Source organism: Eretmochelys imbricata, chromosome 3, assembly GCF_965152235.1.
Source record: "Eretmochelys imbricata isolate rEreImb1 chromosome 3, rEreImb1.hap1, whole genome shotgun sequence".
Lineage (NCBI taxonomy): Eukaryota > Metazoa > Chordata > Testudines > Cheloniidae > Eretmochelys > Eretmochelys imbricata.
Window position 1 is genome coordinate 146199129 of NC_135574.1, and position 25507 is coordinate 146224635.

At 40.6% G+C, this 25507-nt stretch overlaps 1 protein-coding gene across 3 annotated transcripts; it reads left to right on the top strand.

Annotated features, from left to right (window-relative positions):
• The first annotated feature begins 3646 nt into the window (after positions 1-3646).
• YIPF4 (Yip1 domain family member 4) lies at positions 3647-25094 on the top strand. 3 transcript variants are annotated; one of them, XR_013345694.1, is made up of 8 exons: positions 3647-3880; positions 8045-8141; positions 12751-12922; positions 16173-16344; positions 19781-19858; positions 20818-20931; positions 23456-23537; positions 24046-24178. XR_013345694.1 is itself a non-coding variant. In XM_077813546.1 (7 exons), exons 1-7 carry the CDS (start codon positions 3830-3832, stop codon positions 24181-24183), a joined length of 822 nt encoding a protein of 273 aa, XP_077669672.1. In that variant the 5' UTR covers positions 3655-3829; the 3' UTR covers positions 24184-25094. The 3 variants fall into 3 exon arrangements, 2 of the variants coding, with proteins under 2 accessions (XP_077669673.1, XP_077669672.1); XM_077813546.1 differs by lacking the exon at positions 23456-23537 and having other exon boundaries at positions 3655-3880; positions 24046-25094; XM_077813547.1 differs by lacking the exons at positions 8045-8141; positions 23456-23537 and having other exon boundaries at positions 3651-3880; positions 24046-25094.
• The last annotated feature ends 413 nt before the right edge of the window (positions 25095-25507 follow it).

The following is a 25507-nucleotide window of genomic DNA, read 5'->3' on the forward strand; positions in this document are numbered from 1 at the left end:
CAAAGTCCCTCCTTCATATCTCTTATATGATATGGCATCAAAAGGCATTTATAGAGTAAAGGCTGCCTAGTCAGAAAATCCACTGCTGTCCTGCTCAATACAAGCATGGATAGGAGGTCTTTCTTCCTTCTCTCCTAATAGCTATGTGTGTCAGCTTAACTGGGTCTACACTGGCAAAAAGACTGCCTATGAAGAGGAAGAAGAAAAAAGTTTTTTTATCGTTGAGACCCCTTTTCAACAAAGAATGTAGGGAACGTGAATTAATCTTTTTTTAAATGGAGTTATGGAAGTATAGAGAAGTTAAGTGACTTATCCTAGTCCACACAGTAAATCATTGTCAGAACTACAGCTCATAAGAAATTTTTTAAAAAATTGTCAAAATTGTCACTAAAATGTATCCCGTTTTTAATTAAAAAAAAAACCCTTTCTGATGGAAATTTTCAAACATCAGTAGTTACAACCAGGTCCCCTGACTGCTAGGTGTATAACTAAGACCACACGCTCCCCAGGCTACCTCACTTAACCTATCTGGATTAGTTTATGAAATCCATACAGGACATTCACAACACTGACCCTATTGTTGAGACCATGCATCTAAGGGAGAGAGAACAGTTGATTATCCACACATCTACCACATCCCTTAGCTTGTGCAACTGATGATAAGATGCATGTGATTTCTGTGTGCCATCCTGCTGGATACCTCTGTATCACTAACACCCCTGGTCCTCACATTGTCCAAGTTTCCTTCTCAAAGATGATCCAATATGTGAGCTCACACATATAACATCAATGAACTGATAACTGCTCCTCATGTTTTTTGACAGGTGTGTTATTTTTCCCATGCACCCTCTACATCTCTAGTCCTGCAACGAACTCTGTCTTGGGAGATCTTGTCAGGGGACTTGATAAAACTCACTGAAAGATTGGGCCCTAAGTCATCAAATGAGAATGCCAGTAAATCAAGTGCCAGCTTTGCATTAAGCAAAAAGAGCGTGGTAGCCCTGAGTTGTTATCCCCATTTTACGGTTAGGAAAACTGAGATACTGAGCAGGTAATTTGACTTGGCCAGGTGTTAAATGTGATTTCCATGAGCTGGAAGAAGCAGAGCTTGACCTCCTGAGAGTGGAGCCCACCCCCAGAAAAAGCAGGGACTTTCCCAACAACTGCAGGGAACAGCAGTGGGACAGGGACAGTCCTTGCTTTAGACCTCTTCCCTTGCCCAGATCTGTGTAGTCCCTGGATGCCAGTAATGGGAGCAGACTGCTTTTTCAATTAGTACTCTGGACATAATTATCTTTTTTTAGTAAAAAGTTTTTATTAGTTCAAGAACATGTGCGAACACCAATAGGCAAAACAAGCATAACAATACAATTATGTATGTTACATTTTTTTGTTTCTGAATTTTTTAAGAACTAAAATAAAATAGTACAACAAAAAGACATATGAGAGACAAAACAGCACAATCATAAAAATAGTGAATGTAAGCATGGTAATGACAGAGCCAGAGGACGAGGTACCAGAAAGAAAAAGCAGGCCTAAATGTATAACAAGGGTTTAAAAACAACACAAGGCCCATATCCATATCATAATGTTAAAAAGCAGTTATATTTATCAGGATTCTTCATTATTTTTTCAGAGTTCTTCACTTTAAATTCTAAAAAGGGGCACTGAATTGTACCAAAATCACTAGGAGCCATTTTTGTGCTAACAATAATTTTTTCAATAGGAAATATATCCCTTATCCTTTTAAACCAAATAATTGTATCTGGAGGTTCCTTCTTTTTTGCCATCACAGAATTAAGGAGCATTTTGCTGCTGCCAGTAGATTAGAAATAAACTTAGATTTTTTCAGCAGCCACTTGCCTTTTACAGAAAGTAGCATTCAGAGGCCCACAAAATGAATTTGAGTCCAATGGTTTAAACTTTAAAAGATTAAATGGAGGACAGATGTCAAAAATTGGCTATATTTGGACATCCTGTTGGACATGATTTTTAAATTACCTTTCCCACCACACTCTCTGTAGCATATGTATTTGAGAAAGAACTTCTGGTGATTTGTTTAATAGAACACATATAGAGGAAGTAGCTGCTCTGTTCTAAATTTGGGACCAGTGCTTCAAAGAGGTCTCTTCCAATGTTTTTCCCATTTAGACATATAGCCATCTCTATCCTCCATATCACTTTTAAGAGTTCCATTCAGCCTTTATAGTCTTAATATTGGGACATTATGGCTTCCACTACTGAAAAAGTCTTTCAAGCCTTTTTCTATCTTGAGTATTAAGTACACAATGCTTTACTTGTACTCTGGGAAGAAAAAGGATCTGGAGTAAATAAAGATTTATTTATTTAATTATTTTAAAAGTAGCATCTGTGAAAGAAGATTATGCCAGATTTCCTCCCAGAACAAGGGAATCTGGAATTTGTAGTCCAGGGACCACTGGAGTTGTAGGCCAGAGAGCAAGGTCTGCTGGGAAAGGAAGTGCTATAAATGCAAGTCACTTTTGTTAGAATGGGGAGAAACTTGTAGAGAATAACTGCTTCTAAGGGCTCTTTGGTAACTGGGGACTGGTCAAGAGTTGTGGTGGGCTCTCTGCTGAGAGGGAATGGCTGAGCTGTGCTGTGCTGAAGAAATGTATGGAAGGGCCAGGGTTGAGGTCTGAGGCAATCAAGGGCAAGAAGTAGCCCTGAGGAAAGACTGAATCAAACAGTTGAGCTTGGAGCAGATGGCTGTTTCATTGGTTAGAGCTTCAGGGCTGGAGCCTGTGGTAGGAGGGCTCCTCTATGTCTTAGAGTGCTGTCTTAGGATGGTGTCCTGAGACCCCTGTAGCTAATGGAGAAGGTCACGGTCTCACACATCCTGGAAGAAGGATGAAGCTCTCTGTGGTGCCTTGGACTGAGGGGTGAACCTTAGACTTGTGATTTTTTTCAGGGACTTTTTTGCCTTTTTAGAGGGGAGACTTTTAGTTGGGCTGGTGGACTAACCTACCCTGTTAGAAAAGAGAAACTAAGGCACAGAAGAGGGGGAAACTGAGACAGTGGCTACACCTGATGTTGGAGAGGTTAAAAAAAATATCTTACACCACTTTTTTATTTAATCTTGTTAGATCATAAACTCTTTGATATTGTCTCCCTATGTAATCTGCAGGCATTGGCCTGCTAAACCCAGGGTTGTGAGCTCAATCCTTGAGGGATTGAGGGGTTTAAGGATATGGGGCAAAAATCGGTGGGATGATTTAGTTGGGGATTGGTCCTGCTTTGAGCAGGGGATTGGACTAGATGACCTCCTGAGGTCCCTTCCAACCCTTGATATTCTATGAATGGGAGGAGGAGGTGTTGGTGATGGTTGGCGGGGGTGGCAGGAGGGTGTGGCTCGCTGGGGTAAGCAGTGAGCTGTGTTGGGTGACAGCTGCAGGCACCGACTGCTCTTATAGAAGAAACCAAAGAGATGTATGTGGATGGGGTGATCTAGAACAAAATAACCCCCGCTACAGAGTTATTTCCTCTTCCCACCCCGCCGTAGTTGTTTCCGCCAATCACAAGGTCTTTTACAGTCAGGTCAATGAGTCACCGCCCTGAAACGCAGCCGGAGAGACAATCGGACTGGGCGCTCGAGCACCCAATCAGACGGCGCCTTACAAACAGCCAATCGGAAGGGCAGTGGCATTGTTGTTGTCCTGTCACAGGGGGTTGCGCCGTGGAGCAGCTCGCCCAGCCCGCTGCTACTGAGTGAGAGTCTTGGGGAGGCCCGCGCCCCTTCCTCTGGGTCGCGCCTTCGCCGCCGCAGCGGGCGGGGCGATGCAGCCTCCAGGCCCCCAGCAGCCGCCCCTCTATGCGCCCAGCAACGGGGACTTCACCTTCGTCTCCTCGGCCGAGGCGGAAGGTGAGAGCGGGGCTGGGCAGGTTCGCGGCTCCCGGCCCGGGAGCGGCCGAGCAGGCGGCCCGGGGGCGCCTCTGCCTTTGGCAGAAGAGGTGGCCCCTGCCCCGCTAAGTTTGTGGGTGTCGGGGGCGTCTCTCCGTCTAGGCGCTTGAGGTGGGTGGGAATAAAGCGTAACAACCTCCCTGCGAAATCCCAGCTACGGCCCTGGCCTGCGGCTCCGTCTGCGTGGCACAGGCACCTGCCTGTGGGGCGGGTCCCCTTCCCCGGCCGCGGTGCTAGCCAGGCCTGCGCCGCGCCGTGACACATCCGTGAGTGTGGCGGCTGGGTCGTCGTCCCCCCCCCGCATGCCTGGGTTTGCTGCTTGGGCGGTGCCTCGGAGAGTCGTCCACAGAGCGCCTTGTGCTGTGGGTAGCTCGGGGACCCAGTCTCCAAGGCTCAGTAACTCGGCGCTGAGCAGGAGGTAGCTGAAAGCGAGTATAGTGCGGGGTGTGCGGCCAGCACACTATGTTATAGTGTGGCGAATAGGCTAACACATTATAGCCACTCACGCAGTAGTATCAAAATGTGCATCGGGAGAATGCTGTCTTAACATTTCAAGGTATGCACTCGTGTTTAGTAAAGCAGTATTATGCCACCTGTAGTTCGACTAGCAGCTGCAGTCTTCCCCCACACAAGCAATTGTCTACCTTAGGACTATGAATTATCATTGCATGTGTATAAACACAAACTGGTGGCTCTGAGAACATGTGTATTCAGACATAATTCAGGACTTGCATACAGCCCATCCTGAAAGTAGAACCAGCATGGAAATCTACTAGAAAACTGAAGATTAAAGGGAGTGTGCTTATTCATTTATTCATGAGCATAAACTCTGGTGAGTCAAGTGTAAAAGTAGAATTAGGCAGGCCAAAAAAGAATTTGAAGAACAACTAGAAAAAGACTAAAAAACTAGCAGCAAAAAATTATTTTAAATACATCAGAAACAGAAAGCCTGCCAAACAATCAGTAGCACCACTGATTGAGTGAGGTGCTAAAGGAGCACTCAAGGAAGACAAGGCCATGGTGGAGAATACTCCAGAGGGAATTCTATGCCACTGCACAAATGCAGAATAAATGTCCTCTGCAGATTTTCCTCCCCACCCCCAGCCCCCAAAGAATAATTGATTCTGATGGGGAGGCGAAGGGAAGCCATGAGAGGAGTGTAATACACCCCTTCCAGGCAGCGGTCACAAGCGGGCACATCTGTTCATGCATCAGGAGCAGACAGGGGAGATGTAAATCGCTGCCAGGGGACTGCCCGTGTGTGTATGCAAGACTCTGTCCCTCTTGCTTGCTATTGCGGTGTGCCCAGCACAGAGGGGCAGGACACTGGGATGTTTCTGGGGCAGGCATGGGGTGGGTCAAGCTCTTGCGCTGTGTCAGGGTTGGGTGCAGCCTTGCCACCAAGTCCATGGCCAGGGAAGGTGAGGGGGACTGCAGGATGATTCCTTCACCTTTGTGCAACCAGTGGCCTGTGCACCCCACTGCTGTGGTGGAGCCTATACTCCCAATGCCTTTCTAATCTAGGGTACCTGGGAATCAGCCAGGGGACATTAATTGGCGTTGCTTTATTTCTTGGTTTCTATTATTAGATCTCGCTGTCTTGATTCCTTCCTCCTGTGTGCAATTCGTGCATGTCTCCAGAGTGAATACTTGCTGATTGCATGACTCCCTTTCTCCTCCAGGAAAGCTTCCCTGCTCCCTTCTGATTTTGAGATGGACACCAAGATGAGCCTGCTTACATTCTTACCCTACCTTATGCTAAGGATCAAATACACCTTCCTCTAATGTGGTGATCCACTGACCATTCATTTAGGAAAACATATCTGCTTTAATATAAACATACTCAGTATTTTTCTTTTTTTCTTTTAAGAATTTGTTTAAATTAGCCAGCCTGAGCAGAAATGTAATTCTAAAATGCACCGTTTTGCACCATTTAAAAATCAGGAGCCATGGGGAGTATTTTTCTTAAGTTTTTTTATTTATATATAAATTTAATATTTTTTAAAAAAACTGATTTTATAAAGGTCTCATTATGTAGCTTGCTGAGTATAAAAGCTCCAGTGTATGCCTCTTATTTTGACATTCATGGCCTGTTTTGAATGTGCAACCTGTTCCTAATGCATCCTTTTACATATAAATCTTCTCTGAACTATATTGCCAGTGTTTCTGACTTCTCTATGCAGAAATGTGTAGCTTATGCTAACATAAAATGTTTCTGAACTATTTCAACAATGTCTTGTTCAGTGAGTGCCAAGGAGCCACTATTTGTTCCTGGAAGCTATATTGCTTTAATCCATATATACAGTACACTTATATTGCAAACTCTGGTTGAGAGACTAACAGTAGCTCTGCCTATATGTGTTTAGGAAATGCTGAATAGTTAGTGTGAGGTTATTTTCTGTATTGTAGTTCAATTATTACTTACTCCTTACTATGCGTAATAATACAGAACTTTATCTGCCAAACATTTCCTGAATCTTTTTTGTTGTCTGTAGTGTTACAGACATATCTGCTGATAGGTATGTTGAAATAAATTACCAAAATAATTTAAACTGGCATGATTATATTGTTGTTTTGACAAATGAAATATGCAGAATTTTTAATTTTTGGCGCAGAATTCCCCCAGGAGTGGGAGAATTCCCCCAGGAGTGGGAAAGACTAAATGAAGTCTTTGCATCTGTCTTAGTTGCAGAGGATGTGAAGGAGATTCTCACAGTGGAGTCATTCCCTCAAATCTGTCACCTGAAAAGACTGTCCCAGATTGAGGTATCAATAGAGGAGTTTGGAACAAATTGATAAATTTAATAGTAAGAATCCAGTGGATCAGATGGTATTCACCCAAGAGTTCTGAAGGAACTCTTATATGAAATTGCAGAACTACTAACTGTGGTATGTAACCAGCACTTAAATCAGCTTCTGTACCAGATGACTGAAGGATAACTAATGTGATGCCAGTTTTTAAAAAAAGACATCAGAGGCAATTCTGGCAATTACAGGCCTGTAACCCTAACTGCCAGACCAGGCAAATCAGTTGAAACTATAGTAAAGAACAGATTTATCAAACATGTAGATGAACACAACTTGTTGGGGAAGAGTTGACACAGCTTTTGTAAAGGGAAAGCATGCCTCACCAATCTGTTAGCGCTCTTTGAGGGAGTTAACAAATGTGAACAAAGGTGACTGTGCACAAGAGTGTACTTGGACTTCAAAAAAAACTCTTTGACAGGGTTCCTCACTAAAGGCTCTTAAGCAAAGTAAGCAGTCATGGGATAAGAGTGAAGATCCTCTCGTGGATCAGTAACTGGTTAAAAGACAGGAAACAAAGGATAGGAATAAATGATCATTTTTCAGAATGGACAGAAGTAAATAGCGGTGTCCAAGGATCTGTACTGGGACCATTGCTGTTCTACATATTCAGAAATTATTTGGAAAAGTGAGGTAAAACAGTGAAGTGGCAGAGTTTGAAGATGATACAAAATTACTCAAGATAGTTAAGTCCAAAGCAGACTGCGAAGAGTTACAAAGGGATCTCATAAATGGCAGATGAAATTCAAAGTTCATAAATTCAAAGTAATGCACATTGGCAAACATCATCCCAACTGTATACAAAATGATGGGGTCTAAAATTAGCTGTTACTACTCAAGAAAGAGATCTTGGAGTCTTTGTGCATGGTTCTCTGAAAATACCTGCTCAATGTGCAGTGGCAGTCAAAAAAAAAAAAAGTTAACAATGTTGGGAACTATTAGGAAAGGGATAGATAATAAGACAGTAAATATACTTCTGCTGTATAAATCCATGGTACACCCACATCTTGAATACTGCGTGCAGTTCTACTCACCCCAACTCAAAAAAGATCTATTTGAAATGGAAATAGTTCAGAGAAGGGCAATAAAAATGATTTAAGGATATGGAACAGTTTCCATCTGAGGAGAGACTAAAAAGACTAGGACTGTTTAGCTTAAAAAAAGAGATGATGTGGGGGGCTTAGGACAGAGGTCCATAAAATCATGAATGGTGTGGAGAAAGTGAATGAGGGAGTGCTATTAACCCCTTCACATGACACACGAACCAGGGGTCGCCCAATGAAATAAATAGGCAGCAGTTTTTGTTTTTTTTTTTTAAAGGAAGTACTACTTCACACAATGCACAATCAACTTGTGGAACTTGTTGCTGGGAGATGTTGTGAAAGCCAAAAGTATACTGGGTTCAGAAAAGAATTAGGTGAGTTCATGGAAGATAAATCCATCAATGGCTATTAACCAATATGATCAGGGACAAAGCCTCATGCTCTAGGTGTCCCTAAGAATTTGATTTCCAGATGCTGGGACTAGACAATGGAGGATGGATCACTTGATGATTTTCCTGTTCTGTTCGTTCCCTTTAAACCATTTGGCATTGATTACCCTTGGAAGACACAATACTGGGCTGCGTAGACCGTTGGTCTGACCCAATATGGCCATTCTTAATCTCTAACTAAAAGAACCTGTAGGATTACAAAAAGCTGTGTATGTGTTTTCTTTTTTGTGTGTCAGTATTAGTATAACTAAGAAGCAAACTTTTAAACAGGATTACACAACATGAGAGGTTTCAAAACCTGCATCGTGTCCACACCACAACTTCCGTTGATGGAGCCAACCTTGTATAGATAAGTTGGTTACAAATTTTCCCCAATGTAGATGTATTGTCACTGGCAAAAATTGCTGTCTGGTGTAAAGATTATGCTTTTTTCCCCACTCCTTTATTTGTCTGTCTTCCTTGTCTCTGACTTCTTATGTATTTTGGAGGATGCCTCTTCTGATTGGGCAAAGGATACAAGAACTACATTGTTCTCCCATCCATTGTATTGCTGCTTCAAGACATGGGGAGAGAAGATTCTGCCTTGAAAGCCAGCTTTCAAGTTGACTGCACAAGAGCTCAGTACCACTTGCACAGGATGCTTTGCCTCAGTGACATCAGGAACCTTTTAACCAGCACCACAAACACGAGTTTTTGAAAGGTTCCATAGCATCATACCATTTTTGGAGGCAGACTGGTGACTTTTGATTCCCTGTGGCCCCATGTCCTTTCTAACACTCTGAACATGGTTCAGTGGGACTACACGGTCAGGCGTGTAGGATTCATGATGAACTATTCAAAGTCACAGCTTGTCAGTAACAGACAACTGATATAAAGTAGTCCTACTAAATATGATTTGACTGTAAGTCTTTCAGCCCTAAGACAGGAGCCAAGATCTTACCAGTCTGGTAGAAATGTTAAGCAGGTGACTGCTTGTTATGCTATACAAATGTTGGGTTTGATGGCAATAACTGTATTCATAATACCAAGTATACCTCTCCATGAGAATAACTTTGTAGATAATGATATCCTACTGGAACCCAACATCTGTATGCAATACGAGAGCGCTGGTAGTAACGGATTCAGAGATTCAAAGGTCAGAAGGGACCAGTGTGATCATCTAGTCTGACTTCTGGTGTACTACAGGCTATAGAACTTCCCCAAAATAAATCCTAGTGCATAACTGTTAGAAAAACATACAAACTCAATTTAAAAATTGCCAATGATGGGTGAGGACAATCTCTGAGGTGCTCTCCAGGTGCCAGTCCAGAGACAACTTTCAGTTATAAAGTTCCAAATGCCTCTCCCGTTCCTTTTCTCCTTCAGAAATGATACTGAATAGGAGGCCTTGCTTGCACTTGCACCCCTCTACTGCTCAAGCTGATGCTGTCAAGAGCTAGGGGAGTTCTGTCAGACTAGTTCTAAATTGCTGAAAACTGAGAATAAAAGTCCTGCACAGGTGAGTGTGATGTCTTGCTCAGGTTACCCAGAACTATGACCCACAGTGTTACTGCTCCACTTCAGTAAGAGAGAGCTTAGCAGTAGCAAAACTGTCAATTTTCTGTGAGCATACCAGCTTGTCTGCCTTGCCAGCAACCTTCAAGACTCTGCCAGTCCACATGTTGTCTTGCAGGTGACAGTCAGTGAACCCCAGTTCCCAGGTTCCCTAGAGATGTCTTTCTGCTGCATCTAAACCCTCTGACTGGACCCTCGGAGAAGGTATTAAGTTTGCTGCCTCCAAAGAGACAACACACACTAGCCTGTTAATACACAACATTGAGATGGTTTTGTAATAAAACAAGAATAAGTTTATTAACAAAGAATATAGGGTTATGTGTTTTCACGTGAGTGAAAGAGATAGGAAAGGTTAGAAATGAAACAAAACACACTTCCTAGTGACTAAAATTAACTTCTGCAAGTTATTTCTGTCTAAATAGGTTTCTCATCTATAGTCAGTTCCCAAAGACTTCAGCCTCTTTGGTTGAAGGATCCACCTTTCTCAGATTGCAGGAGCTCTGGGCCCTTTTGCCCGCCTAGTGATGGATGCCAAAATGGCATTCTGTTTCTGCTTGTATTTTCCGAAGTCTGTTTTGTGTGATGCCAGAGCCAGGAAGGCTTTGTGACGGAGCAGGCTTCATTCCCTATTGTGATAGTTAAGTGGTCTCCTTTCCTCCCCCACTTGTTTTGCTTGAAGACTGTGTGTACTGTATAAGTAGGTGTACTTTTCTTTGTCTTCTGAGATATTACCTGGCTCAGTTTACATTAGAAACATAGGAAGACAAGTGAAACAACATTCCTTTGCCTAGGATAGGCTGTGCTTATGGTCGAAAACACCTTCTAAGAACATATTTCCAAGCACACACACTCACATCACATCACCAGCATGTCGTCAGTTTGCATATGGTACCTAACATGGCACCTTTTAGATACAGATTATAACAGTGGGTTGGGGTAATAAGTGTGTCAGGTGTGATTGAGTTGTGGTATGGTATCTCCTCTGTTAGCTAGCATTGGGGGGGTTTCCTGGCTCACAGTGATATTGCCAGAAACAAAATTACAATCAGTAATTTCCTTTTGTAATTTAAAAATGGCTGAACAGCAGACACAGGGAAAACTGAAGTTCCAAGAGTGAATCATTTAGCTAACTGAGTTTAAGGCAGAATTCTAAATTGGTCTTAACATTGGGTGTTAAGTGAAAACTTTATGCATACAAACAGAATAGACTAAGTTGTTATACCATCATTATAGGTTGCATCCTGACTTTTTAAAAACTTAGTTGTATTTGCAAAGTTTCTTACTCTATCATTCACATAAAAATATAATGACAATAGACATTGTCAATCTTAAAAAATCCCTAGATACTATGTCTGCACCCAGGTTTGCTGTCAATTATATGGTTCATAGACACTTTTCCTATCTTTCCTGCTCCCCACCCCCTTTCTTTTGCTGTGTGAAAGGCCCGCACGCACAGAGAATGACTTTTCCTCTCGCATTGGCAGGGCAAGATTCTTAAAGACTGGAGGTGCTTCCAGGTTCCATATTGTAAATATTTGCAGAAATGCCACTGTGATCTATCTATACTCTGTGCCAACTATGCTTACTGCTGTAAAGCTCTCAAAAAGAAGAGTTTCTATACAAAAGATGTCACAATCTGACAAAAGGAGGGGAAAGACACCTGGGAATAGAAATACTTTAAATTGTTTTTGTTTTGTTTTAAACAACTGCAGTGCCCAGGAGTAGAATCTAAACCAAATCAAGAAGTGCCTTTCAGATAGATTTGACTGCTGAGAGATTGGTTTCTTGGTGAACAAGTGTGTATATAGAGAGAATTTCATGGGGAAGGGACGGTATGGACAAGGCAGGAAGGTGGGAGCAGGAAAATGGAGGCAAATGGGGGAGTTTCATTAAAGAAAACCTGTGAAACAAAGGGGTTGAAGCCAACAAAATGAGATCAGAGTTCTTGCTTGCAATGTTCTACACCAGTCTACTCAGCACAAGCTTTCTACAAAAGTTGTGCTTTTTCTAGTAACAAATAGTGATTGAGACTCTGTTCTTAGAAATTGATACTTCTCCACAGTGTATTCTCATTAACTTTTTAACACAAACTGAAGCCTAGGATAGCATCCCCTCTTTTGTGACCTTTCTCTCCCATAATTTCCTACTTCTTCCCTGCCTTTGTTCTGTTTTCAGTTACTACTCTGCTACTCTGTCATTCTGGTTTGTGTGTACCTCATTGCAAACTAAGTGAAACACGCCAATACATTTTAGTTTGCCTTTTGTGGCATGCATGCATAAACAGGCGGAAAGCTTCCTTGCTTTGCTCCTTTTTTGTTTCTTTTAGTGTGGTGGCAGGACTAGATCATTCTATGTCAGAGAAGTCTGAGAATCTCTCCTCACGATAGCTCTGAATAAATAAAAGCAGGGCCTATGGAGTTCTGGTAGTTTTCTTTTTTAAAATGTCTGTGTAAAATCCAGGTGACAAATTGAAATGTGTCTATGAAAGGTTTTCCTGCTGTAACCAGTCACGCATACAAGGGGAAAATGGGGTGGAATAGAAAGGTGCTGGAATGCAAATAGGTTGCATTTAGTGCACTTGAAGTACTAAGCAAATTGCTACTATTGTGGTATACGATAACAATGTCATTTAACTAACATCCATAATATAACACAAAGTAAGTCCAAAACTGTCAAACCATAATGTCTACAGTTAGACATTTAAATGAATGGGGTAACTTTAGACACTGAAGTTGGACAGTTTTGGCCCTAAAGCAATAATTGATATATCTTTATCAACATTTTCTGTCTATATAAAATATTTTATCACTTTCAAATTATTCATCTCTTATAGTGTACAATTTTATTCCATAAGTTTGAATATTTCTCAGTATTAACCTGTGTAGGGTAGACATATTGAAATACAGAAAAAATAGGAATAGCAGTTCAAACTGACTTTTGTGAAGGTATAAACCTGTTTTTCTCTCCTTTTTGTTCCAAGATCTTAGTGGCTCTATAGCATCTCCAGATGTTAAGCTAAATCTTGGAGGAGGAGAAGGAGGAGGAGGAGAGTTCATCAAAGAATCTACTGCAACAACATTCTTGAGACAGAGAGGATATGGCTGGCTTCTGGAAGTAGAAGATGATGACCCAGAAGATAACAAGCCACTCCTGTATGTCACAGTTGCTCTTTGATATCTATCTTCATTTTTCTGGTTAATAACTTTTTTTGTTTGTTTTCCTGAACATTGGCGAGCAGTAAGTCTTTTTGCTGTGACTAGGATTCCACAGTGATAAATGGCTTAACTTTAACTCTGTCGTTGTATTTGTAACATTGTACATCATTATCTTTATTCAAATTTTTTTTTTTTGTATTGTGGGGAAGAAGCTAAAACATGTTGCTTGCCTTGCTTTAGGGTAAGGTAGAAAGGATGAGGTAAAACTTGAGTATAATTGGCCTTTGCTCATATAGAGTACCACAGAAAGTTGTTTTCTCACTGCTTCTTTTAAACTTTTGTTCTTTTAATGATTAACAAAAAATCAAATCTTAGGCTTGGTCTACACTACAGATTTAGGTCGACGTTAGCTGCCTTATGTTGACGTATGTCAGCGTCTACACTGCAGCCTTGCTCTCGCTGATGTAAGTGCCCTACTACACTGACATCATAACTCCACCTCCACAAGAGGCGTAGGGCTTATGTCAGTGTAGTTAGGCGACACCGTCCCTGTAGATTCTGTATTACTTACATCAGCTGTTGGCTACAATTCTTGTCAATTTCATGGCTCCCTGTTGGGTTGGGCTGTCATCCCTGGGTGGGTGTGGGGCTCCAGCTAGAACCCAGCTCCCCTGCAGGCTCCTGGCTACCTGCTTCCAGCGGGCTACTGCCTGCGGTCCCACTCCGAGCCCAGGTACGGGTATCGAGAGCCTGGGCTCCCAGCTACCCCTGGTGCTCCCGGATCTGTCAGAGTGCAGCTGCTCTGAACAGAGACAATAGCAATGTGAAATTGCCAAGAATGTCTATTTCACTGCTGGTAGGCTCTGTGCTGTGAAATGGAGCCCATGTGAGACTCACAGCTGGGGCTTTCACCCTGGGGCAGATTGGGGGCTCCAGCTGTAAGCCCCGTGTGGCTATCTGTGCCCCACACTCGGCTGTCAGTGCCCCACGATGCCCCACTTCAGTCGATGGAAGTGATCCTGGCGAGGACATGCTTATCGGCAGGAGGAGGGTAGTGTGGACATCAACAGCCAATTGAATTACTGCAGTGGCTATAGGATGACCTAATTAAGTTGACCTAATTTTGTAGTGTAGACAAGCCCTTAGATTGTGTCTTTTCTATCCTCCTCTGTTGTGCTGCCATTAAGCTGAGTTTGTTTAGCATAACAATCAACAACACTGACTTACAAAAATTTCAAGTGAACAGTAGCAGTTACTATCTGAAATAAAGATATTGCAAATAGTGGTGGTCATCATCACAGTCTTGAAGTAAGTGGACAAAGATTTGGATTTAATTAGATTATATTTAATTGGATTATAATCCTCTGATATAAACTGACTTCATCAGGGCTTTTAAATGCTAGAGGAAAAAAATTCCTGCACTGTAGTCTTGTATACTAGGATTTTTCACTGAAACTCAGTTTTAAAAGTATTATAAATGAAGCACAGCTCTTTTCCCACATCCTTTCATTTTACGTCGAAGGCACGCAATCTGTTTAAAGCCAAAAATTACCATAATGCTGATTAAACCTACGTTTCCCCCAGTGTAAAGAGGTATGTTTGGGCTTTGTGATCTAATGGATAGTGCACTTTGAAGCAGGTGATCTGGGTTCTATTCCTAGTTCTGCCACTAATTTGCTGTGTGGCCTTGGCAAGATGCTTAATCGCTGTCCTGCAGTTTCCTCTCTGCAAAATAAGGATAATACTTGCCATTTTTTGTAAAGCACTTGGAGATCCTCAAACAGAAAGTGCTGGGAGACAACAGATATTTCTGGAGATATTAAAACTCAATCTGCATTTCCTAGTACATTGTAACTGAGCATCATGGGACACAAATCAGGCAATAACTTATTCTAATCATAAGTAGATTAGTACTCTGTAGTGATTTTCATCTGTAGAACTCCAAATCCTTTACAAAGGAGGCTAGTATCATTACCCTCATTTTATAGAGGTGGAAGTTGAGGCACAGCAGGAGAGGGATATGCCCAAGATCACCTAGCAAATCAGTGGCAGAGCTGGGAATTGAACCCAGATCTGTGCTTTCTAATATCATGGTCCTGATTCTGTACTTTCAGACCTGTGCTAAGATGGGCAGCTGCAGGAAGTCTCTTGAAGCTCCTTACTTCAGAGCCGCCTAGTTCCAACTGCGCAGGGGCAGCCCTAACTTACACTACAGTCCATCAGCAACCTTACACCAATAGAGGATCAGATACAGCAGAGTTCTGCTTTGCCTCACCCCCTCTGTCATATCTGTACTCTGCCCCTGGAATGCCCCCTCCTTTCCCTTATGCCATGGTTGAGGGGAGCAGCAGAACTAAACTCTGCCAGATCTATACCAATGGAGAGTTCTGCAGAGGGCAACTCTTCACTGGCCATCCCTGTCTGTTTTAAGGCTAATTTGTGGCCTTGAAGTGGGGGTGGGAAGTTGGAGAGTAGCAAGATCTGCTGATAGAACATCTTTTATTGATTTGATAAGCCCTTAGTTATTGTTGTTTACTCACACGGGAAACCAGCCAGTTGAACTATTGGCATAAACTGGCCTGGGGGAAACTACCCAGTTGAAGCAACTGACACCTTTCCTTTAATTAAAAGACCATCAGCTTCAGCTTGTTGGTATGCTTTTTTAAAATACTTTGAGGATTAATTAATCCTAAGCTTTTGTTCCCTGTTGGGAGCATGTATTATCTTTAGTTGCATTACAAATAAATGTAATGTGTGTATGTGGTTGCTTATTTCCATGTATATAATCTTTAAAATAGCATGACAATAAAAAAAACCTTGACAGATGAATATGGCATACATGTGCCTAGATGTTGGAGGACAGAAGCTTTACTTTAATTCAGACTGTAGGGTATTTTATCCTTCTTTTGTGTTCCCAACCACAGTATTTATTTCAGTATAGTTAATGATGAAATTGCATTAATGTTGAATAAGGTTGTTAGAAATTTAACAAGCGTTTCTTGAAGAAATATTTAAATGGTAAAAATCATTTTTATCTCACTAGGATGTTGAGATTTAATTTTATGCTGCTGGTATATTTGGAAGTATTCCACATCTTGTGTCTCACTGCATCTGAAAGCATGGTGATAATGAACAAACTACAGACTCTCACTGCTTAATTAACCTGCTCTCACAGATGAATTATTCTCTTTACACAAACTGTTCCAGTACCAAAATATGTAGTAAAGCTTTTGTTTTACAATTGTAGGGAGGAACTGGACATTGATCTGAAGGATATTTACTACAAAATTCGATGTGTGTTGATGCCTATGCCATCTCTTGGGTTTAATAGACAGGTAGTGAGAGACAACCCTGATTTTTGGGGCCCTCTGGCAGTTGTCCTCTTCTTCTCAATGGTTTCATTATATGGACAGTTCAAGGTAGGTATAAACCTTTTATCTAAAGAGAACTTTAAACTAAATATTGGGACTTGAATGCTAAACAGTCTATCATATTTATAGAGATGAAGAAAGCCTCTTCTCCCTTTGCCGTTAGTATAGTGAGAAGAATGGAACATCTAGTTCCAAATATATTTATTTCATGGGTTAGTCTTTCTGCATATTAAAAAAACTTGTAATACTATACTAAATGTTCCTTGTAGTACATCTCTAAGGTTCATTAGAATAAAAATGTCAGGTTCTTGTCTCTGAAATGGAAATGAAGGAAGCGTGGGTTTTCTGGAGGCTTGTAATGATATGCAATCTGTCAGATTCTCAGCTGTATACTAACTGGGATGACTAAAAACATAAAACCTACACAATAGGTATATTTCATTATAGTGCTGAAGCAAAAGATGGCACCTTTACAATGCTGGTTCATCTATGTTAAATAATATGTAAACTGTGACTGAAATTGAGGGCCCCTTAGGGATCAGTGATGAAAGTTAATGTCACTTAAATTTCTGTAGTTGGTGCACAATCATAGAGTAGAATGTCTGTACCATGTTTTTCTGTATGAACACATTCCCTCCTCTGAAATCTTCTCCCATCTTTAATTTAGTTCTCAAATACAATTTACATTGATTGTACTATTAAGGTCGTAATATTTCAGTTCCCCCTACCACCGTCCTCTTTTTTGCATTGCACAATGAAAAAGGTAGTTGGCTTTCCTACATGCTTCACAAAAAAGTTTGGGACAGGAAACCATTAGAAGACTAACCCCCCCCCCGCCACATTACCCAGGAACATACTCTTGCAAACATCTTTAGTAAGGATATCTCTTCTAGAGAGGGGAAAAATTAGCTCTTTGTCCAGACATATTAGTAATAAGTTATGTTAACTAAGAATTCTAATTCAAAAGTGGCGTATTCAGTTGGCAGTTAGATACTTGCTGGTTGAACCTTCTACGTTATAGTCATACTAGTAGACTATTTTTCAGATCATTTTAAACTTATTTACTGGTTTTATTACCAGAAAACCTTTGTGTAAAGATTTTGAATTTATTGTGGTTACAAATAATGCCACAACTTCTGTCTGGTACCTTTTTTGTCCTCTCAGATATCTTTTCCTTCTCTTCCTCCCACCCCCATAATTGAATAATTTCTGTCTCCTTAATACCTCTGTCTCTTGTCACTTGACTTCTCCTATGATTCCTTGAGAACTCACGGAATGCAGCTTTTGATTGGCCAGCAAGAATTATAGTATAGAGATGCTTGGCCTTTCTTCCACTTTTCCAGTACTGCCCAAGCAGAACATCCCTCGTAGTGCTTCTAATCACTGCCACCTTTAAAAAGTGACAGAACTTAGATATGAATCTAGGTCTTCTCTTGGTAGCACCTAAGTGAGACCCTCTGCAACCTCCACTTACAATAATGAGTAAACACCTTTAGCTCTATCTTTAAATATAGCAATAAGTAAGGCTGTGTTTTAGTCACGGGTATTTTTAGTAAAAGACATGGACCGGTCACGGGCAGCAAACAAAAATTCACAGCCCATGACCTGTCCATGACTTGCACTATATACCCGTAACTAAAACTTGGGTACTCGGGGGTGGGGGGCGGCCCAGGAGCCCCCACGGGTGCTAAGGAGCTGGGGGATTTGGCATGACTGGCAGGCTCCTTACCTGGCTCCACATGGCTCCCCAGAAATGGTGACGTCCCTCGGCTCCTAAGTGGAGGTGCGGCCAGGAGGGCTCCATGTGCTGTCCCCACCCTGAATGTCCACTCCATTGGCTCCCATTGGCTGCGGTTCCTGACCAATGGGAGCTTTGGGGGCGCTGCCTGCGGGTGGAGGCAGTGTGGAGAGCTGCTTGGCCACGCCTCTGCCTAGGAGCTGAGACAGATACATGTTGCCATTTCTATGGACACCCCCCCCCCCCCCGGGAAGTGCTGCCCAGAGCCCTCCCCCCCCCTTCTGAACTCCCAACTCCTTGCCTTAGCCCAGAGCCCCCTCCCACACCAAAACTCCTGCTGCTGCTGGGGGGCACAGTGGCCCGAGACTGCCCCGGCTGTGGCCGGTGCGCCTGGCTCAGGGTCTGCCAGAGCTGCTCAGGTGGCCTCCGGGCCAGCCGCACCAGCCATTGAAGACATGGAGGTCACAGAAAGTCATGGAATCAGTGATGTCTGTGACCTCTGTAACAGACTTGCAGTCTGAGCAATAAGCCATACCGGGATGTGTGGTATTATAGAATGCTATTAGTCAAGGTCATTAATTTTGAGATATGAGCCTGAAAGGGAGTTCCTTCAACCTCCATAAGGTGTGCACTAAAAGCTGACTAACACTCACTCTTGAATGGCTTATTTCTATGAGTATAGTTGACTAATTTTATAAGAGACACATTAATGTGATTTGTTCTTTTGGATGGGAGAAAGGTGCAGGGAAAGAAAGAAAGGTATGCAGTGTTTCTTTCCCCAGTGAAACAATGGTTTTATGATGTGTTCTTTTTAAAATTATTACAGAATTTAACTGAAGAGACAAAATCTACAGTGACACCAGCTTCATGCTCTTTTCACCTTCCCTTTTTATTTTTACAGTGCATATGAAACCTTAAATCAGTACCCAGTTTAGGTTTGTAGCCTAAACTTGAGTTTTAAATGCAACCACACTTTGAAGCTCAAAGGCTGTCCTAGGTGTGTGGGTTCCCACTGTAGAAGTGCTGTTTTCAAAGGGAAAGCATTATTTTTCCTTATTCTGCTTAGCAGCTGCCCTCCAGATCAGCTGGGCTGTGATTTAATTTAAGTGTAGGCTAGGGACCTGAATTGTGTGATAATTTAAGCCAGTTTCATATTCATATTAAGAACTGAGGAGAGGAGGAAACCTGAGAGGAAGACTACAGCCTAAACTAGAAGTACTATTGAGGTGCAGAAAAAGTTAGATCTCTGTTCTTTTGATTTTGTAGTTTTAAGGGTGACACACAGTATTCTGCCATCCCTAGATACAATGTTAATCAACCAAGAAAGAAGATACAAGCTGAACATTGATTTTTCTTTGTTTTTTTGTTACTTTAAGCCAACTGGTCAATGTTGTCTGGGCATGCTTTTCATTGGGTCTGAAGAGAGATTGATTTCCTTTTGTGTTTCAAAGTAGAATGAAAACAAACATGATTTAGCCAGACTTCTTTTAATTCCAAAATTTTTATTGACACCTTCCTGTTGTGATAACAAAACCACACTACGGGTAAAATACTGGTTTTACCATATTTTCTTATTAAGCATTCCAAACACATAGCAAACTTGTCATCTGAATTTTATTTCTAAATTCCATTGTAATACTGAATAATACAAGGTTTGCTGCAGTTTACTTTCTTATTAAACCAAAGTGAATTCTGAATTATAATGAAAATTGATTGATAAGAATTAATTGTTCTCTCTCTTTTAAGGTGGTTTCTTGGATTATAACTATATGGATATTTGGATCCTTGACAATTTTTTTATTGGCCAGAGTTCTTGGAGGAGAAGTAAGTAGCAATGTGAAAGTGTGACTGATATATAAAATATTCAGAAATGACTTGGTTTTTTGGATGCCCAACTTGCAGCACTTTAAAGTCACCTAGTTACTTTTTCAAAAATCTTGACCTCCCATATTTAGACATGAATTATAGCACAGTGCGGAACACATTGATGTCTGTTGAAATTGAGATTCCAGGTAAATTCTTAGAGTTAGTCAGATCTAGTCAGATAGGTGCTAGCTAGTGAACAGGTTTTAATTAAAAATAAGAACGTATCCAAATCTTTGCCTTAAATTCTAACACATTCATTTGTTCATGTAACTGGATTTAGAAAACAAAACAAAACCCTTGGGCAATTTCACATGCAGTTATTTAAACTGCACATTTACTTACAACTTGGCCAGAACCAGAAATATATCAAAAATACTACTAGACGTCTAGAGCATGCTTACTACAATTTTCGCTGCTAACATGAACTTCTATCATTAATTTAGGCATCCCAGTGGGAGAGTTATTTTTTTGTGGCAGTTAATTGCAGATATTCTGACTTAATGACCACTGTCGAGTTGATTTGTTAATTTGAAATTTGATGGTGTATTTCATACATACCATGCTAATTTCTAAATGCTGCAGTAATTATGTAATACTTATTTGAAATGCGTTACTCTGTCATTACCAGTAAAGAGCCTTGGCATTAAAAAGACTGGAAGTAACCAATTGTATTATTTGCATAAATATATTACCCTGTGAATTTACATTTAATGACAGTAATATTAAAAATTCACTTTGCACATTTTAATAACTTTAATCCTGAGCCACAAGACAGATGCAAGTACTCAGCACTACACTTACTAGAATAGCTACTAATTCCATCATGACAAAATATAAGTGTTTTCTCTGTTGACAAAACTTACGAGCTAGATGGAGGAAATTGTTTTATTCTTTACGGATTGATTTATAATTTTTAGGTTGCATATGGGCAAGTTCTTGGTGTGATAGGATATTCTCTACTTCCACTCATTGTAATAGCACCTATCCTCTTGGTGGCTGGATCATTTGAAGTTGTATCTACACTAATAAAAGTGAGTTCAGTAATGTTTGTTTGTCACTATGCTTCAAAATGTTATGTTGCCCTGAACAAAGTAATAATTTTAGTAACTTGTGATAAAATTTTAAAAGTACTGCTTGAATTCTTGTGACCCTCTTGTCCAGAAACAGAGGTCAGGAAGTCGCTTTGTCTTCCCCATAATTCAATATATGATATGTTTAGTTATTGGAACGTGAATAGTAACATCAGTCATTTCAGAGACTTCCTGGTAGTAGAAGTAGTAATCTCAAAACACTTCTACAAAGAAGGTAAGTATTGTTAGCCATTAAACAGATGGAAAACTGAGGCGGAGTGCCAAAACTGACCAGCCCAAAGTCAACTGCCAGTAGAGCTGGGCAAAATTTTTCAAACAAAACTTTTTTTAGCAACAAAATGCAGATTTGGTAACACTGAAATGTTTCACAAATTTGTGTTGGTTTTGCCAAATTTGTGTCCAAAAAATTTCAGGAAAAGTAGAAATGTTTCATTTTGACACCTCTGAAATGAAACTAGGGCTGTCAATCACTGTTAATTCAAGCGGTTAACGTAAAATACATTAACTAGGTTAAGAAAAGGTACAATGAATCGCAGTTTTTATCACGTTGTAAAACAATAATAGAATACCAATTTGAAATGTATTATAAATATTTTGGATGTTTTTCTATCATTTCAAATATATTGATTTCAATTACAACAGAATACAAAGTGTACTGTGCTCACTTTATATTATTATTATTTTTGTTACAAATATTTGCACTGTAAAAAAGATAAACAAATAGTATTTTTCAATTCACCTCATACATGCTGCAATCTCTTTATTGTGAAAGTGCAACTTACAAATGTAGATTTTTATTTTTACATAACTGCACTCAAAAACAAAACAATGTAAAATTTTAGAGCCCACAAGTTCATTCGGTCAGTCCTACTCCTTGTTCAGCCAATCGCTCAGATAAACATTGTTTACATTTGCAGGAGATAGCGCTGTCTGCTTCTTATTTACAGTGTCACCTGCAAGTGAGAACAGGTGTTTGCATGGCACCGTTGTAGCCAGTTTTGGTATTTATGTGCCAGATGCGCTAAACATTGTATGCCCCTTTGTGCTTTGACCACCATTCCAGAGAACATGCTTCCTTGGTGAATTTAAATTGATATGCTATTATTGTTTAACAGTGTGATTAAAACTGTGATTAATCGTGACTATTTTTTTCTCACAATCAATTGCGATTTTTAAAAAATCATTTGACAGCCCTAAATGAAACAACATTTTGATTTTTCAATTTAAAATGGCTTTTCAAACTTTTTTTTTTTAAACGTAAACACTCAAAACTGAAACAAAACATTTTTTCAACTTTTGAGTTTGCTGAACAGTTCCAAAAAGTTTAGGGTTTTTTTTTTTTGTTGGTTGGCACCAAACCAATTTTTCTTTTTTGAATTGCCGGTCAACCAAAAAAATCTGTTATTTGCTCAGCTTTACCTACCAGGCCTGTGGCAGTAGAGAACTTTAATGAACTGTACTAGTATGGCAAAAGTTTCCTGAAGATATGTCTACCCTGCAATTAAAAATATGTGGCTGACCCAGGCCAGTTGACTCAGGCCACTCCACATGGCTCCCGGAAGCAGCAGCACGGCCCTGCTCCGGTGTTCCAGCCAGGGAGCAGGGTCAGAGGCTGCTCCACGTGGCTCCTCGAAGCAGCAACATGGTGTTGCTCCAGCTCCTATGCAGAGGGGCAGTCAGGGGGCTCTGCTCTGCACACTGCCCCCGCAGCTCCCATTGGCCGTGAACTGCAGCCAATGGGAGCTGCAGGGGCAGCACCTGCAGACGGGGTAGTGCGCAGAGTCACCTGGCTGCGGCTCCATGTAGGAGCTGGAGTGGGGACATGGCTGCTGCTTCCGGGAGCTGCTTGAGCTAAGCGCTGCCTGGAATCTGCACTCCTGAGCCTCTCCCCATGCCCCAGCCCCCTGCCCCAGCCCTGATCCCCCTCCCACTCTCTGAACCCCTCGGTCCCAGCCCAGAGCATCCTCCTATACCCCAAACTCCTCATCCCCAGCCCCATCCCAGAGCCCGCACCCCCAGCCAGAGCCTGCACCCCGTCCCGCACCCCACTCCCCTGCCCCAGCCCAGAGCCCCCTCCCGCACCCTGAACTCCTCACTTCTGCCCCCACCCCAGAGCCCACACCCCCAACAAGAGCCTTTACCCCCTCCCACACCCCCAACCCCAATTTTGTGAGCATTCATGGCCTGCCATACAATTTCTATTCCCAGATGTGGCCCTCGGGCCAAAATGTTTACCCACCCCTGCTGTAGGTAATCATGTATATGTTGCTGTTACCTCTGAGATGTTATCTACAGAATTTTTTTTTAAATATTCTTTTTATGTCTATGGCTAAGGGAAGCTGTTGCTTCCTGTTGTTGAAAAAAATTGGTTAGTGTGTTCCAGAGTCCTTGAGGTAGGAGAATGCTCAGTAAAGTGACTAAAGTCACCAGCCAACAGGTCCTTAACGAGGCCAAATTTTTTTAGTTTTTCCGATGATTTGCTTTGGAGGTACAAGACCCAAGAGTAAGAATCTTGCAAGATGACATTCAGAGAAGCAGAATTACAGGTAATAATCATGAAAAAAGCTCAAGTTGAAGAGGACTAAAACAGAATGAAGGGTTGTTAGAGTGCTCCCCTGGAATAAAGGTTTATGCTATCCGAATATGTACCCTTACTGTTTGCTGTATTGTAACTATAGACTTTTAAATTCAAAGTAGTGAACTTGCAGATGCTTGTCGCCACATAATGACCTTCATTGTAACATGCTTTGAGATTTGTTGAGGAAAGCCAATACATAGGATATGTATGTAGATTATTAGTATGAATACATGTAGGTAAAATCACTCAGATATCCATGAATGAAAATACTTCAAGACCAACATGGTGCATATCTCTCTGAACGCCAAAAAAAAAAAAAACAACCCACCATACTATGTGTTCTCAATATAACACTCAGGAAAAAATGAAAGGTTTCTTTCCTAGTGACGTTCAAGAAAAGTTCTGATTTTTTGTATTGGTCTTTGGACAGATTTTCTTGTACTGTCAGCTAACATTATACCTTTTTTCTTTTTAAGCTGTTTGGAGTCTTTTGGGCTGCATACAGTGCTGCTTCATTACTAGTTGGAGAAGAATTTAAGACTAAGAAGCCCCTTCTGATTTATCCAATCTTTTTATTATACATCTACTTCTTGTCCTTATACACTGGGGTGTGACCTGAAGTGTTGGATGTGGCCAGAAACAATATTTTATTCACATGCAGACTGGTAAAACATAAGATTAAGGAGGCTGGAGAAAATAGGAGTGACTGTTTTGTATCCAGTTGTTGAAAGGTTTTAAGACTTAAACACACATTTGTGTATATTATTTAATTAAGCAATTATAGCTATGTGGATTTGTATCAGAGTTCTAGGTTTAAGATTCTTTAGATTTTCATGAACTAAATATAAGAACTTTGTGTTTTATAAGATTGTGTAGCAAAAATACAGCTTGATACCTGTGCCATAAGCACCAGGACCAGATTACTATATTACATTGAATGGGAATATGAAAAAATATTGGTAATGGTCTCAAAGTGCAATTTTTATTTTCTGTTAAATACAGCTGGCTTTTTTGGCACAGCAAATTCTGTATATATTTATGAAACAGTCCTGATGGCTCACAGAATAGGCTCTATAATTGAGACATGACAATATTAGTATGTTTTATGTTAGAGCCCCAGATTTCTTTTATTTGGCTTTTGAGATTTTATAAATTCTAATTTACTTTGGGAAGAAAAGTGTACATGTGTATTTTGTATCTCTTGCTTGTGTGTAGCATATATACTCCTTGTTTAAGGATGTACGTTGGGTCTTCAACACTTGAAGACCCAAGCATTTGAATTAAGAGTTGCATTTATATCTCTGCCAAATGGAGCAAGACGTACACTATGTGACATTAATTCATTAAATGGTTTATTTGCAGAATCAAATTATTTTATATTTAACAAGTTCTGAACTTGAAGTCACACAAAAACAACTTTCAACTGCAGCATTGGAATAAGGTCTGGGAGAACAAAGATAATGTATCAAATTTGTGACCTTGAGCAATGTTTTAAAATGACAAAATAAACAGACTACTTCTCTAACCTTGTATCTGTTTTGTAACACCTTGTTCTGTATTGCTTTTAATGGTATGTAATTTAACGAGTCAGGAGTTTTTTTCTAATATACTGTTCATCTTTTGCAAAATGAAGTATTAAAATTCTTAAAAGCCTTATTCTGCCTCCATTGAGTAAGGAAGGCAGAATTAGGAATTTAGCAACAAATTTTCACACTAATTTTGACTATCAAATTAGGTAATATTGTGATAACATATTAAATACTTCCTGGGTATACTATATAAATTGTTTATGTAATGGTCCATGTTGATGATGATGGAAATTATGGAAAGAAAAAAATGTATTGAAGGTAACGTAGCATGATATTTACTTTATTGAAGTAAAGTTGTTTGCTATCTTTAGTAGGTAACATTTGGAAATAGGTTTTGACTGACTTGCCA

Excerpts from the sequence above, each read along its gene's own strand:
- YIPF4 (XM_077813546.1), top strand. The coding sequence starts at position 3,830 with ATGCGCCCAGCAACGGGGACTTCACCTTCGTCTCCTCGGCCGAGGCGG. Across the intron at positions 8,142-12,750 it reads TGGGTTCAGAAAAGAATTAG|ATCTTAGTGGCTCTATAGCA; the intron begins GTGAGTTCATGG and ends TTTTGTTCCAAG. Across the intron at positions 16,345-19,780 it reads CATTATATGGACAGTTCAAG|GTGGTTTCTTGGATTATAAC; the intron begins GTAGGTATAAAC and ends CTCTCTTTTAAG.